At 41.1% G+C, this 16,488-nt stretch overlaps 1 protein-coding gene across 1 annotated transcript; it reads right to left on the bottom strand.

The window, feature by feature from the left end:
• Window positions 1-1,032: 1,032 nt before the first annotated feature.
• Window positions 1,033-16,155, bottom strand: SDHA (succinate dehydrogenase complex flavoprotein subunit A). The gene is made up of 15 exons (XM_050326401.1): window positions 16,045-16,155; window positions 12,907-12,993; window positions 12,443-12,604; window positions 11,527-11,670; window positions 11,230-11,394; window positions 9,875-10,023; window positions 8,614-8,738; window positions 7,756-7,924; window positions 7,000-7,195; window positions 6,042-6,213; window positions 4,583-4,701; window positions 4,093-4,204; window positions 2,869-2,999; window positions 2,201-2,314; window positions 1,033-1,377 (listed from the first exon to the last, which is right to left on the bottom strand). Exons 1-15 carry the CDS (start codon window positions 16,111-16,113, stop codon window positions 1,291-1,293), a joined length of 2,001 nt encoding a protein of 666 aa, XP_050182358.1. The 5' UTR covers window positions 16,114-16,155; the 3' UTR covers window positions 1,033-1,290.
• Between the last annotated feature and the right edge of the window lie 333 nt (window positions 16,156-16,488).

Below are 16,488 nucleotides of genomic sequence, written 5' to 3'. Positions count from 1 at the left end.
TAAAAAGGCTTTCCCCTTCCTGCCCGTGCAAGGGGAGTTCTTCGGCACGCTACATCTCCCCGTGGTGCGAAGTACAGAAACACTACACGAGCGCAATAAGGTGTATTGAACTCTTCCCCCCAGCACCATCATTTCAACACTCAGGTTTTCCAAACATTCTTTTTTTTTTCTCCAACAGCAGCCAACATTCAGCAGTAAAAAAAAAACTTTTTTTTTGGTCAAACATTTCAAAATGCTTCAGTCTATGCAATCTGCATAGTTACACTTCTGTCATCTAAGAACTGGAAGTTATTACAGAAACACTGCTAGAAACTGCTCTATTAATGCCTTACAAGTTACATCTTGGCACATTAAATGCACATTAAATTTGAGTTTGGTAAGCTTTAACATTCAGGCAAGTCTTCTGCCCCTTGGTTTCTCTGTGTTAAGAGGAAATACACACCCAGAGCATGCCACAAAAATGGCTTCAGAAGTTCCAGAGTCAGTGAAGATTAACTATTAGTATTATAGTCTAGATTACATAGAATATTGTATTATTCTATTATGGAGGAAGTAAGCAGAAGTCTCTAGTCCATCATTCTTCTTTTCTTCAGTGTTACTGATAATCAGAAATTATGATGCTTCAGTCCTCACATCACAAAACTCAGTATCTCCATTGTGTCTAAAACAACTGCAATGCATTTCACAGAATCACAGGGTGGAAGGGCCCTCTGGAGGCCATCTAGCCCAACCTCCAGGCTAAAGCAGGTTCACCTGAAGCATCACATCCAGGCAGGCTTTTAACTTCTCAAGAGAAGGAGACTCCACAACCTCTCTGAGCAGCCTGTTGCAACGCTCTGCCACCCACCATATAAAGAAGTTTGTCTTCATATTCAGACAGAACTTCCTCTGCTTCCATTTGTGCCAACTGGCCCTTGCGCTGTCACCAGGCCTCACCTTTCTTGTTCTTAAAGCATGGAAAGTAACGATACATTCATGATAAAAGCACTGTATTTATATATATATATATCAGCATATTCAAACAAATACAAATACAAGACTTGTAATGACTTTATTTAGACACATTTTGTGTTGTCCATGTCAGTTCTGACAGATGGGTGAAAGAACATAAGCTGTCCTGCATTCCATGTTTAATAATTGTACAGTAAGCCACAGCAGAATACAAGCTGGAGAAATGTTTTGTCAGCATTTTCCATTCATTGCTAGTGATAACATTGTTTTGCTTTGCTTGTGCTATGCTTATGTACACTGGCCCCCTCTGGGAGAGGGCTCCAAGGGAGATGCACAATACTAGTAGGAGCGGATGGCAGGCGGGACGGTCTGGCAGTCTTCCTCGTTCAAAGTTCTGTCGATCACAGGCCTGTATTTCAAGGTAACCTGAAGTAAAAGGGAACAAACAAATTTAGGACAAACAAACATCCTGCATCTAAACAAGACAGCCTAGCTAACAGGAATGGCCAAATAACACAGATAACAGAACGACTTCATGGATGTTAAGCTAATTTCTCTGTTATTTTCCTTCCATAGAAAATGAACAGTTGGTAACCCACAAGGAACTTTAAAAGTTCCATTATGTTACCACTGACTAAATTCCTTAAAAGCAAAGCCTGACCAGAAACAGTATCAGAAGACTGACTTTAAAAAGGCCTTTGAACAAAAGTAAACTTCTGGCTAAGACTGCTAGCTCCTAGTTCTTTCATCTAGGAAAGCCCTGGAGATGAGAATGCAGTGGGATTAGTTAAGAGACAGAACTGTGTTTCTTTCTATTCTCAGCAGCTATTCAGGAAGTGAAAGTGTTCTCACTTGCCCCCAAACTAGATTCAAGGAAGGTAAAATGGGCTGGAGAAGAAATAAGAGGATTCAGAGCATGAGATACAAAAAAAAACCCAAAGGCCAAGACTTCTGTAGGGTCACAAAGCAGTTCTATGTTTTAAATACCATAAAGCCATTATGCTAAACAGCAACAACAGGTTTTGTCACCATTAGAAGAGAAAAGCTTTTGAACTAGCCTGACACAAGGGGAAACACAATCCCAGCTCAAATAGTAAAGCACTTCCAAAAGATCAACAGTAACTTCTCCCAGGTATGCCTACTGTTCAGCAACAAAATGAGTTTTGTGACAGTATTATCATGATTTCAAAAGCTGTCTATGAGAGCAGCTGTCTGTTGACAGCAAAAAAGAGCCTCAAGCATCATGTACCTTCCCAGATGGGATATCCACGTATGAAAGGGTGTGCTTTCTCCAGTGCTCTTCAAACGGCTTTCGCTGTTGGCCTTGGAGTGGCTTAGAATAATCAAACTCATCTACCCGTAACTAAGAAGAAAATTAGGTTAGTTTAGGCCAGAAGTTACATCTGCAGATTACTTTAAAACCACACAATTAGCTGCACTTCAATTACAACTGTAACACAATGTGTCTCTGAAGAGACAGCAAGCTTTATCTTAACACTGCCCGTGTCCAATTTTAAATCCTCAGTCTTAACAAGGGCTTTAAGGTAACTTCCCTTGCATAGGACAATTATTCTGTGTATGCAAGTTTATGTCCTGTTTATGCATTCATGATGCATTACTACAGTTCTACTATATTACTATAGAGTCCTCTATATTACTATAGAGAGCTACAGAGATCTCTAATCATTCAGATGCACACATTGAACAACTCTTCCCAAGACTGCTGCCCAGTGTTGCATATATTGGTCATTTTATATACAACAGATAAGAACAGATAAAGCAGAACAGATGGAACCCCAAACAAATACTACACTAATCATAACACTGAAGGCTGTACTTAGAAAAAAACTACAAATTTAAAGTAATACATAACAAGGAAATTCAATCCTACACACAGGTCATAGAAAATATTTATACCTTATAATCCTCTCTGGCATGGGCACCCCGGGACTCTTTGCGGGCCTCAGCACCATAAATGGTTTGTAGAGCACAAAGCATCAGGTTTTGCAGTTCGAGGGTCTCCACCAAGTCAGTGTTCCACACAATACCTAGTAAAATATTAAAATACTATGGAAAAGAGTCTACAAACAAGTCATTCCTCGATTTACTTCTGTCCTGTTGCTGATACTTAAGAACTGAGCTACCCAAAGCTCTATATACTGCAGCCACAGTCCTCCACAACACTGAATCACTCACATTGCCTGCAAAGCTCAGGAATGACTCCAACACTCTAACAGTTATCATGAATCTTAGAAAAATTACTGTTCTACCAGTCCCTGTTGCATATGTACTACTGAATCAAAATTACACCGTAGATTCTTGCCTGCAACTCAGTCCCCATGCCTCATTTCAGCCCCCAAGATCTGACTAGATGATAACTCTTTGAAGTATATCCCGAGTAGATCCACGCAACAGGGCTTTCCCTTCCCTCCTACCATCTGAGAGAGGAAAATAAATCCTGCTAGTTATACAAGGTTCTTCAAGATGGACACAAATTCACTTACACATACGTATGTCCATTTTGATCCCTACATTCTAAGTTAACACTTTACTTGCTGCTTAGCAAGAGCTGTCCAAGAAACCCAGCTCTATTTTTAGTGTTAGAAAACACGTCCAACAGCAGTAGATGAAGAGAAACGTGTAAGTGAACAAAAGGTACATCATCAGTTGTACTTAAATAACCAAGTTCTCTTAAGATACACTGCAAGACATGGCAGTATCTGCATGCACTGTGATCTGCTCAGATGAAGAATGAAAACTGTTAACCCTATGAATAGTCTTGCAACTCCCTGGCCTTTTCAGAAGATACTAATGAAGTTCATCATTCATCTTAATATTAGAACAACTTCACCTCATATTCTGAGAGAAGAGCAATTTGTACCTCACACAGTTAAATCCAATTTCAGTCTCTGCTTCTTTCAAAGATTATGCAACCACAAAGTGACCAATAAGATCAAGTATTTTACTGATTACCACGTTTAGTAAGTAGAGCTCTACAAAATATTTTGAAAGATTCAAAATAGTCAAAGTCTTCAGCCAAAGTTTCAAGAAATACATAAAGTTTATAGGAAAAAACCCCAAACACCAACACTTTTCCCAGAGAGTACTCTGCCCAAGGTATATTCTTTGCTATCAAATTACCTCTGTCAAAAGTCTTTAGATGAGCCAGATCACCATAAATTTGGCTAAGTTTTTCACAGCCTTCCTGGAGTACAGAACCAGTACGAAATACGGCAGCATGGTTTTGCATTGCCTGCAACACAGTAAAACAAAATCAGTTTGATATGCTGCATATGAACCCATGTAACTTCCTTAGCTCCAACAGACCCTACTACAGAGCTAGTTTGACTTCAAACTTGTCTTTAGCCTCAAAAACGCCACATTCTTCTGTTCACCACAAACAAATGAAACCCCGCTCTATTATACAGCAAGTAAACCACACAAGAGGAATGACCATGAAGGGAAGAAGAAATGAACAGAAGACATACAAGCTTTGCTGCACACAGACAATCTTAACACACACTTTTTACTTCTGCAAAGCAAATCCTGAAGGGCACTTTGCAAAGTGGCCGAACCCCACTGCTGCTTGCAGCTTCTCCCACCCTGTAGCTGAGAGCTCCACCAGACTTACCTTCTGCATGCTAAGTCGCACTTCTGAAGTTCTTATGCTCCCGTTAGCAAACCTTAATTTGTCAAGATTAGCAACTGACTCTTCACCAGCGTTTGGTTTAATGGGGGGAACTGGCTCTCCTAATAAGAAAGTTTCAGTAAGTTTAGTAGTTTGGCTTGGTTTCTGTTTCTGGCAGTTTCACAGACTAACAACTACTGGAAGATTTGACTAAAACACCATCTGTTTGCTTCCTCTGAGGTACACATTAACTGTAACTTTCCTGAACTCCCACCAATAGTACCCATACACATAACGTTCTCAGAGGAACATATGAATCCCATTCTTTACTATGACAATTCATAGACATTTTATAGGTTTGGCTAAATTCTGCTGTTCATTCCTTAGAAGCAGCATTTGATGAAAATTCTTCTACACTATGGAATAACCTTGTGGTCCTTAACACCTTTTCCTATACTTTCCTCGTCTCCTCACTCCCAAACCTCCCACCTTCCCTTGGATCTGTTAAGGGACCAGTACAGGTTCATAAGTTTGGCAGGTACTTGAGCTCTGCTTCTTAGCTCTAATTCTGGAACCCACGTGTTACTGGGTAACAAACCAAACACAGCATCTTACCAGCACAGTTCACTTCATGTGTAGCTTTGCATTCAGACTAATAAAACCCTTTCTACAATTTCAAACTCTAGGGAGCCACAGAGGGATTCAAATAAACGTGGGCACAAAGCCAACCAAGAGATACCACAAGATCTAAGCCAATTCCATCAGGAACCATCACTCTGCACCTCGTGCAGTCAAACTGAAAAAACAATCAAGTCTTATTTTGGACATTAAGCAACGAGAAAACAGATGATTACTGCTGGAATTCAGCTGCTCTGGCAATATAACTGCCAGTATACTAACAGTATTTTGTTGGGGGTTGAGGGTGTTGTTTGTTTTTTCAGCTCAGTAACTGTTGCTGAACCAGATTACTTAAAAATATTTAATATTCAGCAGTGAATATTAAATCTCACCAGGGAATGAGATGTTTAGTATCTATCTCTTATCACTTGCATGTGAGTCCTTCTTATAAATCAGAAAGGTGGCAGCAAATTTCACTATACAAAAGTGCCAAGTGTAAGACAGGCTTCTACATTTTGATGTAGAAGATGGTATAGGATGTAAAGAAGTCAGTCTTCACATTCAGTATACTGTTTTAATTTTTGAAAAAAACCAACTGTTTTTGCCAATAGCACTGACCCAATTCTAGTTTTAAAAGGATCAACTTACAAAGCAAATGTTAATGTCAAAATATTTTCACGGCAAAGAACGTGCCTATAAAAAGCATAAACACCAATTTCTTTCTTTTCTAACAAACAAGAGCCTATGTCTATCATTCTAAATTTGACTCAGGTAGCAACAACTCTTTGTTGGGCAGAAATGAATCATAAAGGCAAATGTTTCTAAAAAAAAAAATGAGACTTACCAGGCTTGCATGTATTTGCAATAGTAAGGGCACAAGCACGACCAAAGACCACCAGATCCAGAAGTGAGTTTGCTCCAAGTCTGTTTGCCCCATGGACAGATGCAGAGGCTGCTTCCCCACAAGCATATAAACCAGGTACCACTTTGTCCTCGCCATTCACATGTGTAATCACCTGTCATTTCAGACACACAATTAATACTCATTTTTCAAACAATTTATGACATTGCAAACGTCCTTATTTGCAAAGGCCATGTGCATGTAAGGATGAAACACAGAAACCTTTAAGTTTTCCCCAACTCTAAACACATAATCATCTTAGTTCTAAAGGGTAAGTAGTAATACTATACAACAGATGGGAATAAAACCAAAGATTTCTTTATGCACGCTTATAAAAAGTACATGGCACTTTTTCCCCACAATTCTGCAGCAAGTCCGAAATGCACAGGAATGAAGTCTGACCTGCACACATTTCTAAGGCTACATTTTACAATTAAAAAGTACAATACAGGAACAGAAGAATTTAGCTGACATGATCACATGTCACTAACTATAACTCGTGTCAATTGGAGGAATCTACGTTAGTGTTCAGATCATATGGACTACAAAGAATGAATACACATTAGCTCAACTTATAGACTGCAACAGAGCCCCAGTTTGATCATTGTTCAACTATATATATATACTATCCTCAACTTGATAAACAGAGAATTATTGTCAGATGTGACAGTAACTTCATTTTAAATGTTTCTTGGAACTCCCACCTCTCCAGATGGACAAACCATATTGTGTGTTTTTTAAGTATTCTGACATCATCATTATATTCCTATTAATAAAGGTATTAATCATCCTTACATTTATGAAAAACATTCTTAATGCTTTTATATTTGGAAAATAATTTCCTATTATGATGATGAGGAGGAAAAAAAAAACAACCCCAAAAGTGATGTATATTACTTACCTGTCCTTTGTAGTTCGTAGGAATGCCTCCCATATTATAATGCACAGTAGGCAGAACAGGGATAGGCTCTTTAGTGACATCAACTCCAGCGAATATCATAGCTGTTTCCGAAATCCCTGGGAGACGGGTTGCTAGCTGCTGTGGTGGCAAGTGGTGCAACTGCAAGTACACGTGGTCTTTTTCAGGACCACAACCCCTACCAAAAAAAAGGCAACACTGGAATACATAACAGCAATTCACAAACACTAGTGACATTTCTAATTCAGTTTGTTTCACTTGTGAAAATAAATATTTTTTTTCAAATGTTATCTGACAAATATTAATATCTAGCATATCAATAAGACTCTTGCACTTGGCAGAATTAAGACCATTTTCCAACTCTCAGCTTTTTTTTCACAATAATTTGTGAAAAGACTTTAAACCACAGACTTTAAACCACTGTATCTCTGCAGAAATATGCACAAATTGAAGATAATTAGTCAAGAGAAGAGAGCACCAAATTATGTTCATTGTTTGCAGTAAGAGCAAATACATTAAGAGCAATTGTCCCTAAACACACCAAATTCAAACAGGAGACTCCTAACATCTCTTCTCTTAGGAATTAACAAGAAAAATTTCAGCCTTACACGAGGAGATCAGCTAACGTTTTATTAAAGCTCACTCTCACAAATTATCATGTGCTTATCAAATGAACTATTGCACTACATACGTGATTAAGTATTTATTCTGCAGCTTTGTTAAGAGTCTGCAACTAACCTTCCTTCACGGATTTCTATGGTCATAGAACGAGACACTACATCCCTGGAAGCCAGATCCTTAGCAACAGGTGCGTATCTCTCCATGAATCTTTCACCTTGACTGTTAATCAGAATACCTCCCTCTCCACGACACCCTTCTGTTATGAGGCAGCCAGCCCCATAGATACCTGTTCAACAAAGAAAATACCATCACATGAGATATTTTATTCACAATCAGGATGAAAAACACTGAATAAACAAGATCATCTTAATAATAATGCAGTAAGTCAGAGGGGCAGATTTTACTGCACCCTAAACATAGCACTAGGAGCTGTCCCCCAGGACTACATAGAACCCTGTGTTGTTATTCCTTTCAAACACTCTTCCTGAAGTTACGGTAAGTAAGTTGATCTGGAACACCCACAGTATTTAAAATATTAAAACTGGAAGCGATCTGCATCCATCAATATGCAAGGAGAATTTTACAATTATTTGCTTATTTTTGTTTCCTCTTCTCCTGTGCTAAAGCAGTATGGGATGACTTCAAATTGTGTGGAATATCACAGCTTACTCAGTTTTCCTTTAGAGAAGGAAGACCTACCTGTTAGCCTTCAGCACTGGTCATAACAGAAAACAAAAACACAAACCAACTCATGCACTTGATAATTATCTTAAAAGTCACAGAATTATCACACAAACAATGAAGCTTCTTTAACTGGAAAAACCTTAAGTAAGTCAAATTAACATTGGATCCCTACGATTGTAAAATTAAGCAAACAATAAAAAAAAAACCACCACATTAAAACGAAGCATATAATCAGCTACAAAAGAAATCTAGTTTGCAATTGTTGTTCGAGTATTGTTTCATATTCTGTACCTGTAGGGTGAAACTGCACAAATTCCAAGTCCTGGCAAGGAAGCCCAGCTCGTGTGACCATTGCAGTGCCATCACCCGTACTAGTATGAGCAGATGTACAGCTGAAGTAAGTGCGGCCGTACCCACTATGGAACACAAAAGGTAACAGAATCAGCAGGAAGAAAAATTAAAACATCACCAGAACATATTACTCAACTATGATGTTTGCTCAACAGTGGAAACAGAGCAAAGGGTTAATAAGAAAAATGCATAAGGTTTGCCCTCTCCTGCACTAAGTTCAACCAAAAGAAAACAAAACCAGTATTGCCCTGTTATGCTCAACCATATTTGAAAACGGCTGATACCATTCAACTTCATTCAAAATATTACTCGCAGTTTTATAAAGAATTGCATATAACAGTGGTTTATATCCTCAATATGGCTCCTAACCTTATATTCTTATATTTAAAAACTTAGTTTTCTAGGTATTAAACATGAATTCTTATGCTGAAAACTAGGTTATCCTCCAATGTTGTTGAGAACTGCCAATAAGCCAAATTTCAGGACAAACTCTCAAAAGAAATATCAATGTACATATTGTATGTACCTCAAAGTGCACAAGTATGAAAACTGCCTTGGCTTTAAGAAAGCAACATCACATAGGCAACCAAGCTACATATTTTTCTTTGACATGTATGTTTATAAATATTTTATATACTGAAATAGATAGGAGACAGCCATAAGCAGCAAAAGACTAATGCATACAGCACTCTAATAAACATATACAAACTTTGCAACCAAGTAATGTTAAGTTATATTCATATTCTGACAATTTCATCCTAGAACAGCTAGAATTACAATGGTAACAATAATGTCATAGATTCTTCAGAATTTTGACAAAAGCTGTTTTCTAAAGGAAGTTTGGGAGTCTACAGATATACACACATGTTTGTAGCATTGCAACAATATCTGCTTTGAACAGTATGTTTTAAAAATCAAAGACCAGCTGAATCACACATACCACTCTTACACATTTCTATTTTATGTCAGTGTTCTAGAATGCAAAGTTAGACCTCTTACCAAATTTATACTTGGTCACAAAATTAGTACATGCCTTCTTTCAGAGGGAATGACTGAACTCAGTTATATTGCTTTTGGGGTGTAGGGAATGAAGCTGTAACTTATCACCTCCACACTGTGGATTCCAATACACGTACAAACACACAGACTTCCAACAGTAACACTCCCAAGCTTCTGTCCCTCCCCACAAACATTACATTACCCAGTGGCAATGACTGTGTTCTTTGCCCTAAAACGATGTATGGTGCCATCTTCTATGCAGAGGGCAATAACACCACGACATTCTCCATTCTCCATAAGCAGGTCCAAGGCAAAATATTCAACAAAGTAGCTTGTATCGTATCGTAGGGACTGGGGGGAAATTAAAAAGGGAACTTTCAGAAAAGTGGAGACATGCAAGTAACCTGTCTTCAAAACTGTCAATGCGTGTGGGCTGTCCCAATATAGCAAACACCCTCCCCACCAACCCTCGAGGAAGACTGTTTGCACTCAAATATCAATAAAAAACTGCTAATTAATCTATTCTAGCTTAGAAAGACAGAAGTAACTACCAAACCACTTAATTCTGAGAAGCCATAGCTAGTCAGCAGGACTAATGTTATTCCACCTCTACATTTGGCACCAGGCTACCCAGCTGCAGGGCTGGATACACGTACAAGCACGTTGTACTTAAGCTCTCCAGGAGGAATGGAATAAATCTCCAGGAGCCTATTACACCAGCAGAAGCAGCGGGCACCAAGTCAAACATTTGTTTATGCCCTCAAGGATCAGAGCAGTGCCTGGCAGCACTCAGCATTTGTATTGCAGCAGCACACACAGTCCAAACCTGGAGTGCAATTAGTTGCCATGTAAATAAAAAACAGTAGCTACTAGGTACTTAATTTCGGGTTTTAAGCAGCTCACTACGATTTTCAAACCACCAGAACTTTCTTCAGTTATGGTCTGTAGAATTAATAGGCAGAAATGCTGAAACACTAGTCACTTACTTGCTACAGAGCAAGCTCAGAAACGCACAGTGGGCCTTAATCCAGCTACACCTCATCTCCCCCTGCTCCCCGTTTGAATAACAGTGAAAAACAATGTTGTCTTGTACTTCTTTTCAGAGTTCCTCAATGCTGCTGTCTCAAATGCTTTGAAAAAAACAGGTTTTGGGAGGAAAATTTACATAAATTCTCTTTGGGCCTATCAACAGACACAAAAGTCCTAAGAGTGCAGAACTACTCCAGACCACAAAGCTAACAGTGTACACTAATTAACACCCATTGTCTTTGTGAAAGCCATTATATTTACAATCTTTTTATTTATTCTGCTTCTGCTTACTGCTGACAAAAAACAAGCATCACCTAGGCTATATCTTTCCACATTGCCTCAGAAAGGAAGGAAACCCAGAATTGTTATAAGCCATTCCCCTGGATTCCTCATTCGTATGTGAACAGCTACAGGTTTTGTTTGGTTTGGGGTGGGGTTTTTTTTCAATCTCTAGGGAAAATAAGTAAAAAAAAAATCATTAACTGTAAATGCAAAAACCCAAACCAAGTTTACTTCACCACTGCTTACCCTGCCATACAGAGTATGTAAGAGTGAGTGTCCTGTCCTGTCTGCAACACAGCAGCATCTGTGAGCCTGTCCTCCTTTTCCAAACTGAAGACTCTGTCCACCAAATGCACGCTGATAGATTTTTCCTTCTTCAGTTCTGCTGAACGGCATGCCATAATTTTCCAGCTGTTGAACCCAAACAGAAGCATCAGAAGCTCTTGTGCATAACAATCCAACCAGTTATTTTAAGGAGATCTCCTTGGGAGCTAGCCTATGTTATAAATAACTACAGATGACACCAATTCCAGTGTGTCTCACCTCTATCACCGCAGCTGGGGCTTGCTCAGTCATGTAGTGAATGGCATCCTGGTCACCCAGCCAGTCGGACCCTTTCACTGTGTCATAGAAATGCCACCTCCAGTTGTCATCCTCCATGTTTCCCAGAGCAGCATTGATCCCTCCCTGGAAATGAAAATCCATTTGCCTGGAATTACACTACTGAAATAGGTTTATCTCATTTCTATTAAAAAAATAAAATTAAAAAAAAAATCACACACCACTTATGCATCTGTGAACAAGAAATACAGTAAAGTCAGATTTCATGTGGCTTTGAAAAACCTGAAATTTCTAAATTTCACAGTGGCTCATCCTGCTGTTTTGTGTAACACAATGAATCACAAACTTACACAGAAGCAGCACTGCATTTTGAAAATGTTTAGAAAAAGGAAAGAAAAAAGAGGTAGTATGGTGAATATGAATACATAAGTGAGGAAATAAAAACCATAAAAACAACTGGAAGGGAGATAAAAAAATGTGTCTTGCAATGTCATTAGCTTGGAAAGACAATGAAAAGTACCTGCTACTTAATGCAAAGTGTGGCAGTGTTCGGATAATGGTTGGGCTCTATGATCTTAGAGGTCTCTTCCAACCTTAATGATTCTGTGATTCTACGATAAACTGCCCTCCACAAAAGTTTCAACTAAATATGCAAGATTTATAAGAAGAAGTAGGGCCTTGATGTTCAAGTGCCCCATCCTTGGAAGTGTTCAAGGCCAGATTGGGTGGGGCTCTGAGCAACCTCATCTAGTGCGTGGCACTGCTGTCCATGACATGGGTGTTGGAACTGGATAATCTTTAAAGTCCCTTCCTACCCAAACTGTTCCATGATTCTATATCCAAATCAGCTTTCTGACAGCAGGCATTTTTTAAACATTTGTTCTACCTCATTTCTCACCTGTGCAGCAACTGTATGAGATCGGGTGGGAAACAGCTTGGTCACACAGGCTGTATTAAATCCAGCTTCTGACAAACCAAAGGCAGCCCGCAGACCTGCTCCTCCCGCACCCACAACAACTGCATCGAACTCATGGTCCACTACTGGGTATTGTGTAGAAATCTGGAAAAATAAATCAGTTTGTTATAATCACAAATAGTTCAAGCTAGATAAAACAAGTTTCATAGAAACACAAGCCGTGTAAGTTTACTGATCTTCATAGGCTCTAGCAGCAATTGCTATATCTGTTACATGCTCTTGGGTAAAAACTATCATTAAAAAAGCCATGCATTTCAGCAACTCAGTCTCACTAAGTACTTGAACACAACACTCCACTGGAGGCCAAGTACCTGGCCATTACACGCTCTCAAGCATTAAGCGTATTATTTAATCTGTTACTCACGATATAAAAAGTACAAACATACCGAATCAGAAACCTTCGTAGAAGCGTTTTTCTTCCCATAAACTGTGAAGTGCAAGTTGCGTGCAGGAGTCTGGCATGCCGCTGGCCACTGCGGAAAGAAGCCAAGACAATCGTTATAGAACAAGTGTTTCCACAAGGAAGACTCTGGGCATTCTCAGCTGCCCTATGTTTACAACAAATCTTCACTTAACCACTGATACCATGCACACAAGACTATTGTATCAATACATTTTAGAGCTACATGCAATGAAGTTGTGGCTTTCCATGATCACACTGAGAATAAAAAGCAGGAAAGTATTAAGTTTTGACTGGATGACAGAACACCTTGTAATTAACAGGATGTCACAGACTATCCACTATGTACTTCACTAACAGTGACCAGTCGAGCAATCATCATAATTTGATTTCAGGTAGTTGGAGTAATGAAGACTGAAAAAACAGGTTGTAGGGAATGCTGTTCCAGCTGAGCATTTCTTCAAAACTCAGAGATATTTCTCTTTTCTCATGCTCTTATTAAATTAGTGACCCATTTAGAAACATTTATTAATACTTAAATGAAGCACAGGAGCACGAGTCATTCCCTCTCCCCTGACATGTTCAAAACCAAACCAAACCAAAAGCATCGACACCTACTCAGTACTCAGTCTTTGCTTCGATAGATTAAAACAATCAGAATTTTAGTCTCCTCCTCTCCAACGTATTGGATGGAACCTGGTGTTCCTTCTTTACGCAGCCCAAAAAATACACCTAACTCAGCATGTATGATTGCTGAGAAGAGCATCACAAAGCCATACTAGTTACCTGCCCAGTGACACCAGCACTTCCCACCTCTTTCCTCAGCTGTGAAGTGAACTACAGAACACTCTCCTCAACTTAGCTTTGTCATTTCTGATCCTAGTTTCCTCAAATTATCTTCTTGCATAACAGCAAGTTACACAAGTCTGTGTACTCAGACTTGCTAACACACTTCTGGTTTTTACAGTCACCTTAGAGTAAGAGCAATCTTAACACTGCCGTATTACCATGCCTTGGGGCAACTCCATGACCACCTTAACCTCTGTATCAATCTTCTTCATTAACATTCTTCATTCACATGCGGAAACAGATCTGCTAGTCCAGTGACAGCCAGATGAAACCTAAGCATCAGACACAATTTACCCGCAAACCAACTTTCCCGAGTCACCACTCAAGCAGAAACGGGGTCTCCTCTTTGCAGCAAAACTGCCTTCAAAGGTGCACCTGGAGTGAGACCCACAGAACTCCACACCACACATCTGAAATGCAGCAGCCACGCATTCTGTAGCAGACACTACTGCCTGTTCCCAAAACACTGTTCAGCAACAGTACAGCTCTTTTTACTGCAATAAGTTATTTCTTGCACGTGTGCAACAATACATTCAGTTATTGGACTAAGTGATTCAAAGAAAATCTTAAATGTAGGTGAAGACAGCACACAAAAAGAGGTCTGCACATACTTGGTATTGTTTACAGAAAGTGCAAATGACTGAAGGGAAAAAAAACATAACAGGTTATGCTCTAAAGCCTCAAAAGAAATGGAACCTTTTTTTTTTCCTCCCCTCAGAGTAAACAGCCTACTGCAATCTCCGGTCAGAATTCTGGCACAATACCCTGCAACTGATTTACTTTCTAAAAACCTTTATTATTTTCTGAAGTCACTATTAACTGTTATCAAATACATTTTGCCATTTCTCTTGCCACTGAGTTTTGTTAGAATGAGTCTGAACAAAAGTCCACAAAGCAGAAAAAGATGCTGGAATAAACCTGAAGGAAACACTGATCACAGTAATCCTGAACTGTTATGCTACTGGGAAGATTGTGGCCTTTATGAAATTAAAGGTCCAATCAGTTGTGTTTACAGGGTCCTTTTCCCACATGTTTATCTTTTGTAACGCCAAGTTCGTTATGGACACACAGGGTGAGAACAGAGGAAAGAAAACTCCCACTTCACCATGGAGAAAAAGCCTTCCTTCAGGACTTGCAGCTTACAGCCCAGCTAACACAAACCTACCAGATGCCTCAGCAGCCCTTTCTGGCATAATCACCAACCAGTTTCAAGCCACATGCTTGATACGCTGGCTTCCTATGCAGGTCCAGAATCACAGAATCTGTTAGACTGGAAAAGACTTCTAAGACCATCAAGTCTAACCTACGACTGAACACCATTACAGTGAACAAGATCATAACACTTAAGTGCCACATCCAGTCTTTTCTTAAACACCTCCGGTGGGGGGGGGGTGACTCCACCACCTCCCTGTGCAGCCCATTCCAATGTTTCACCACCCTTTCTGTGAAGAAATTCTTCCTAATGCCCAACCTAAAACTCCTCTGGTGCAATATGCCCTCTCATCCTATCGCTGGTTACCTGGGAGAAGAGGCCAAGCCCCACCTGGCCACAATCTCCTTTCAAGTGGTTGTACAGACTGATAACGTCACTCCTGAGTTTCCTTTTCTCCAGGCTAAACAGTCCCAACTCCCGCAGCCAATCCTCACCAGACTTGAGCTCCAGGCCCTTCACCAACTTCGTTGCCCTTCTCTGAACCTGCTCCAGCACCCCAATGTCCTTCCTGAACTGAGAGGCCCAGAACTGGACACAGCACTCCAGGTGTGGCCTCACCAGTGCTGAGTACAGGGGAGGAATCACTTCCCTGCTCCTGCCGGCCACACTGTTTCCTGATACAGAAGGAGCCTGTGGCGCCCTTTTTACCCCGGTGCTGGGGCTGCACTTGACAGGCCCCTCCAGGGCCTTTTCCCGGCACATCCCTTTCCCGCTGCCTCCCTCATTCCCTCAGGACTCCGCTCACGGCCTCAGGCTACGGCGCTCGGGAGGCGCGGCCCGGCCATGCCCACAGCCACCTAACACCCTGGTCTTCCCTCCAGGAGAAACCTGCCTCCAGGACACGAGCAGCAAGGTCGGCGCCGCTTCAAAAAAGCCACCAAAAAGACCGAGCCTGCAGAGGGTGGGGGGTGGGTGGAGGGGGGAGCCGGGGGCACCGGACGGGTGAAGGTCACGGGGGAGACAGCGGGGTCGGGCCGCCGACGGCGGCGGCGGCGGTGGGAGGACAGGGCCAGGGCTGGGCAGCGGCACGGGCAGGGGGCACAGACAAGCAGAGGCACTCACCGCCCGCGGAGCCGCCGCCGGGCGCAGCCAGCGCTTCGCCAGTCCCCGCGCCGCCGCCGCCGCCGCCATCTCGCACCGTGGCCACGGCGGGAGCGGGAGGGCAAGGCGCACGCGCGGGGCTCGGCGGGACACACCAACCGTGCCGGCGGGGCGGGGGGAGGAAGTCGCGGGCTCGGTGCTGCCTGAGGGATCCGACCCGAGCCGAGAGCTGCGTGTTTGCTTTGCTAAAACCTGCTTGTGGGTGTGTATCTTCCGGGAGGAAAGGTTCCTAAACAGCTCCTGCTTTCAGTGGAATAAAATAAAAAAAAACACCATTTAAACAGAAAACACGAACCTTAGAATTGTGTTACTGCCATTATTTTTCCTTGGTGAAATACTGAAAAAATGTAGTTCTCCAGCACTGTAGGATTCAGCCTCTCCTCTCTCTGACAGTTCCTGACATAT

The sequence above is a fragment of the Myiozetetes cayanensis genome, unplaced genomic scaffold (assembly GCF_022539395.1).
Source record: "Myiozetetes cayanensis isolate MyiCay16 unplaced genomic scaffold, myiCay2020 scf1, whole genome shotgun sequence".
NCBI classification, from domain to species: domain Eukaryota; kingdom Metazoa; phylum Chordata; class Aves; order Passeriformes; family Tyrannidae; genus Myiozetetes; species Myiozetetes cayanensis.
Note: the sequence above shows the minus strand (reverse complement) of the source record. Positions and strands in the feature narration are given on the sequence as shown.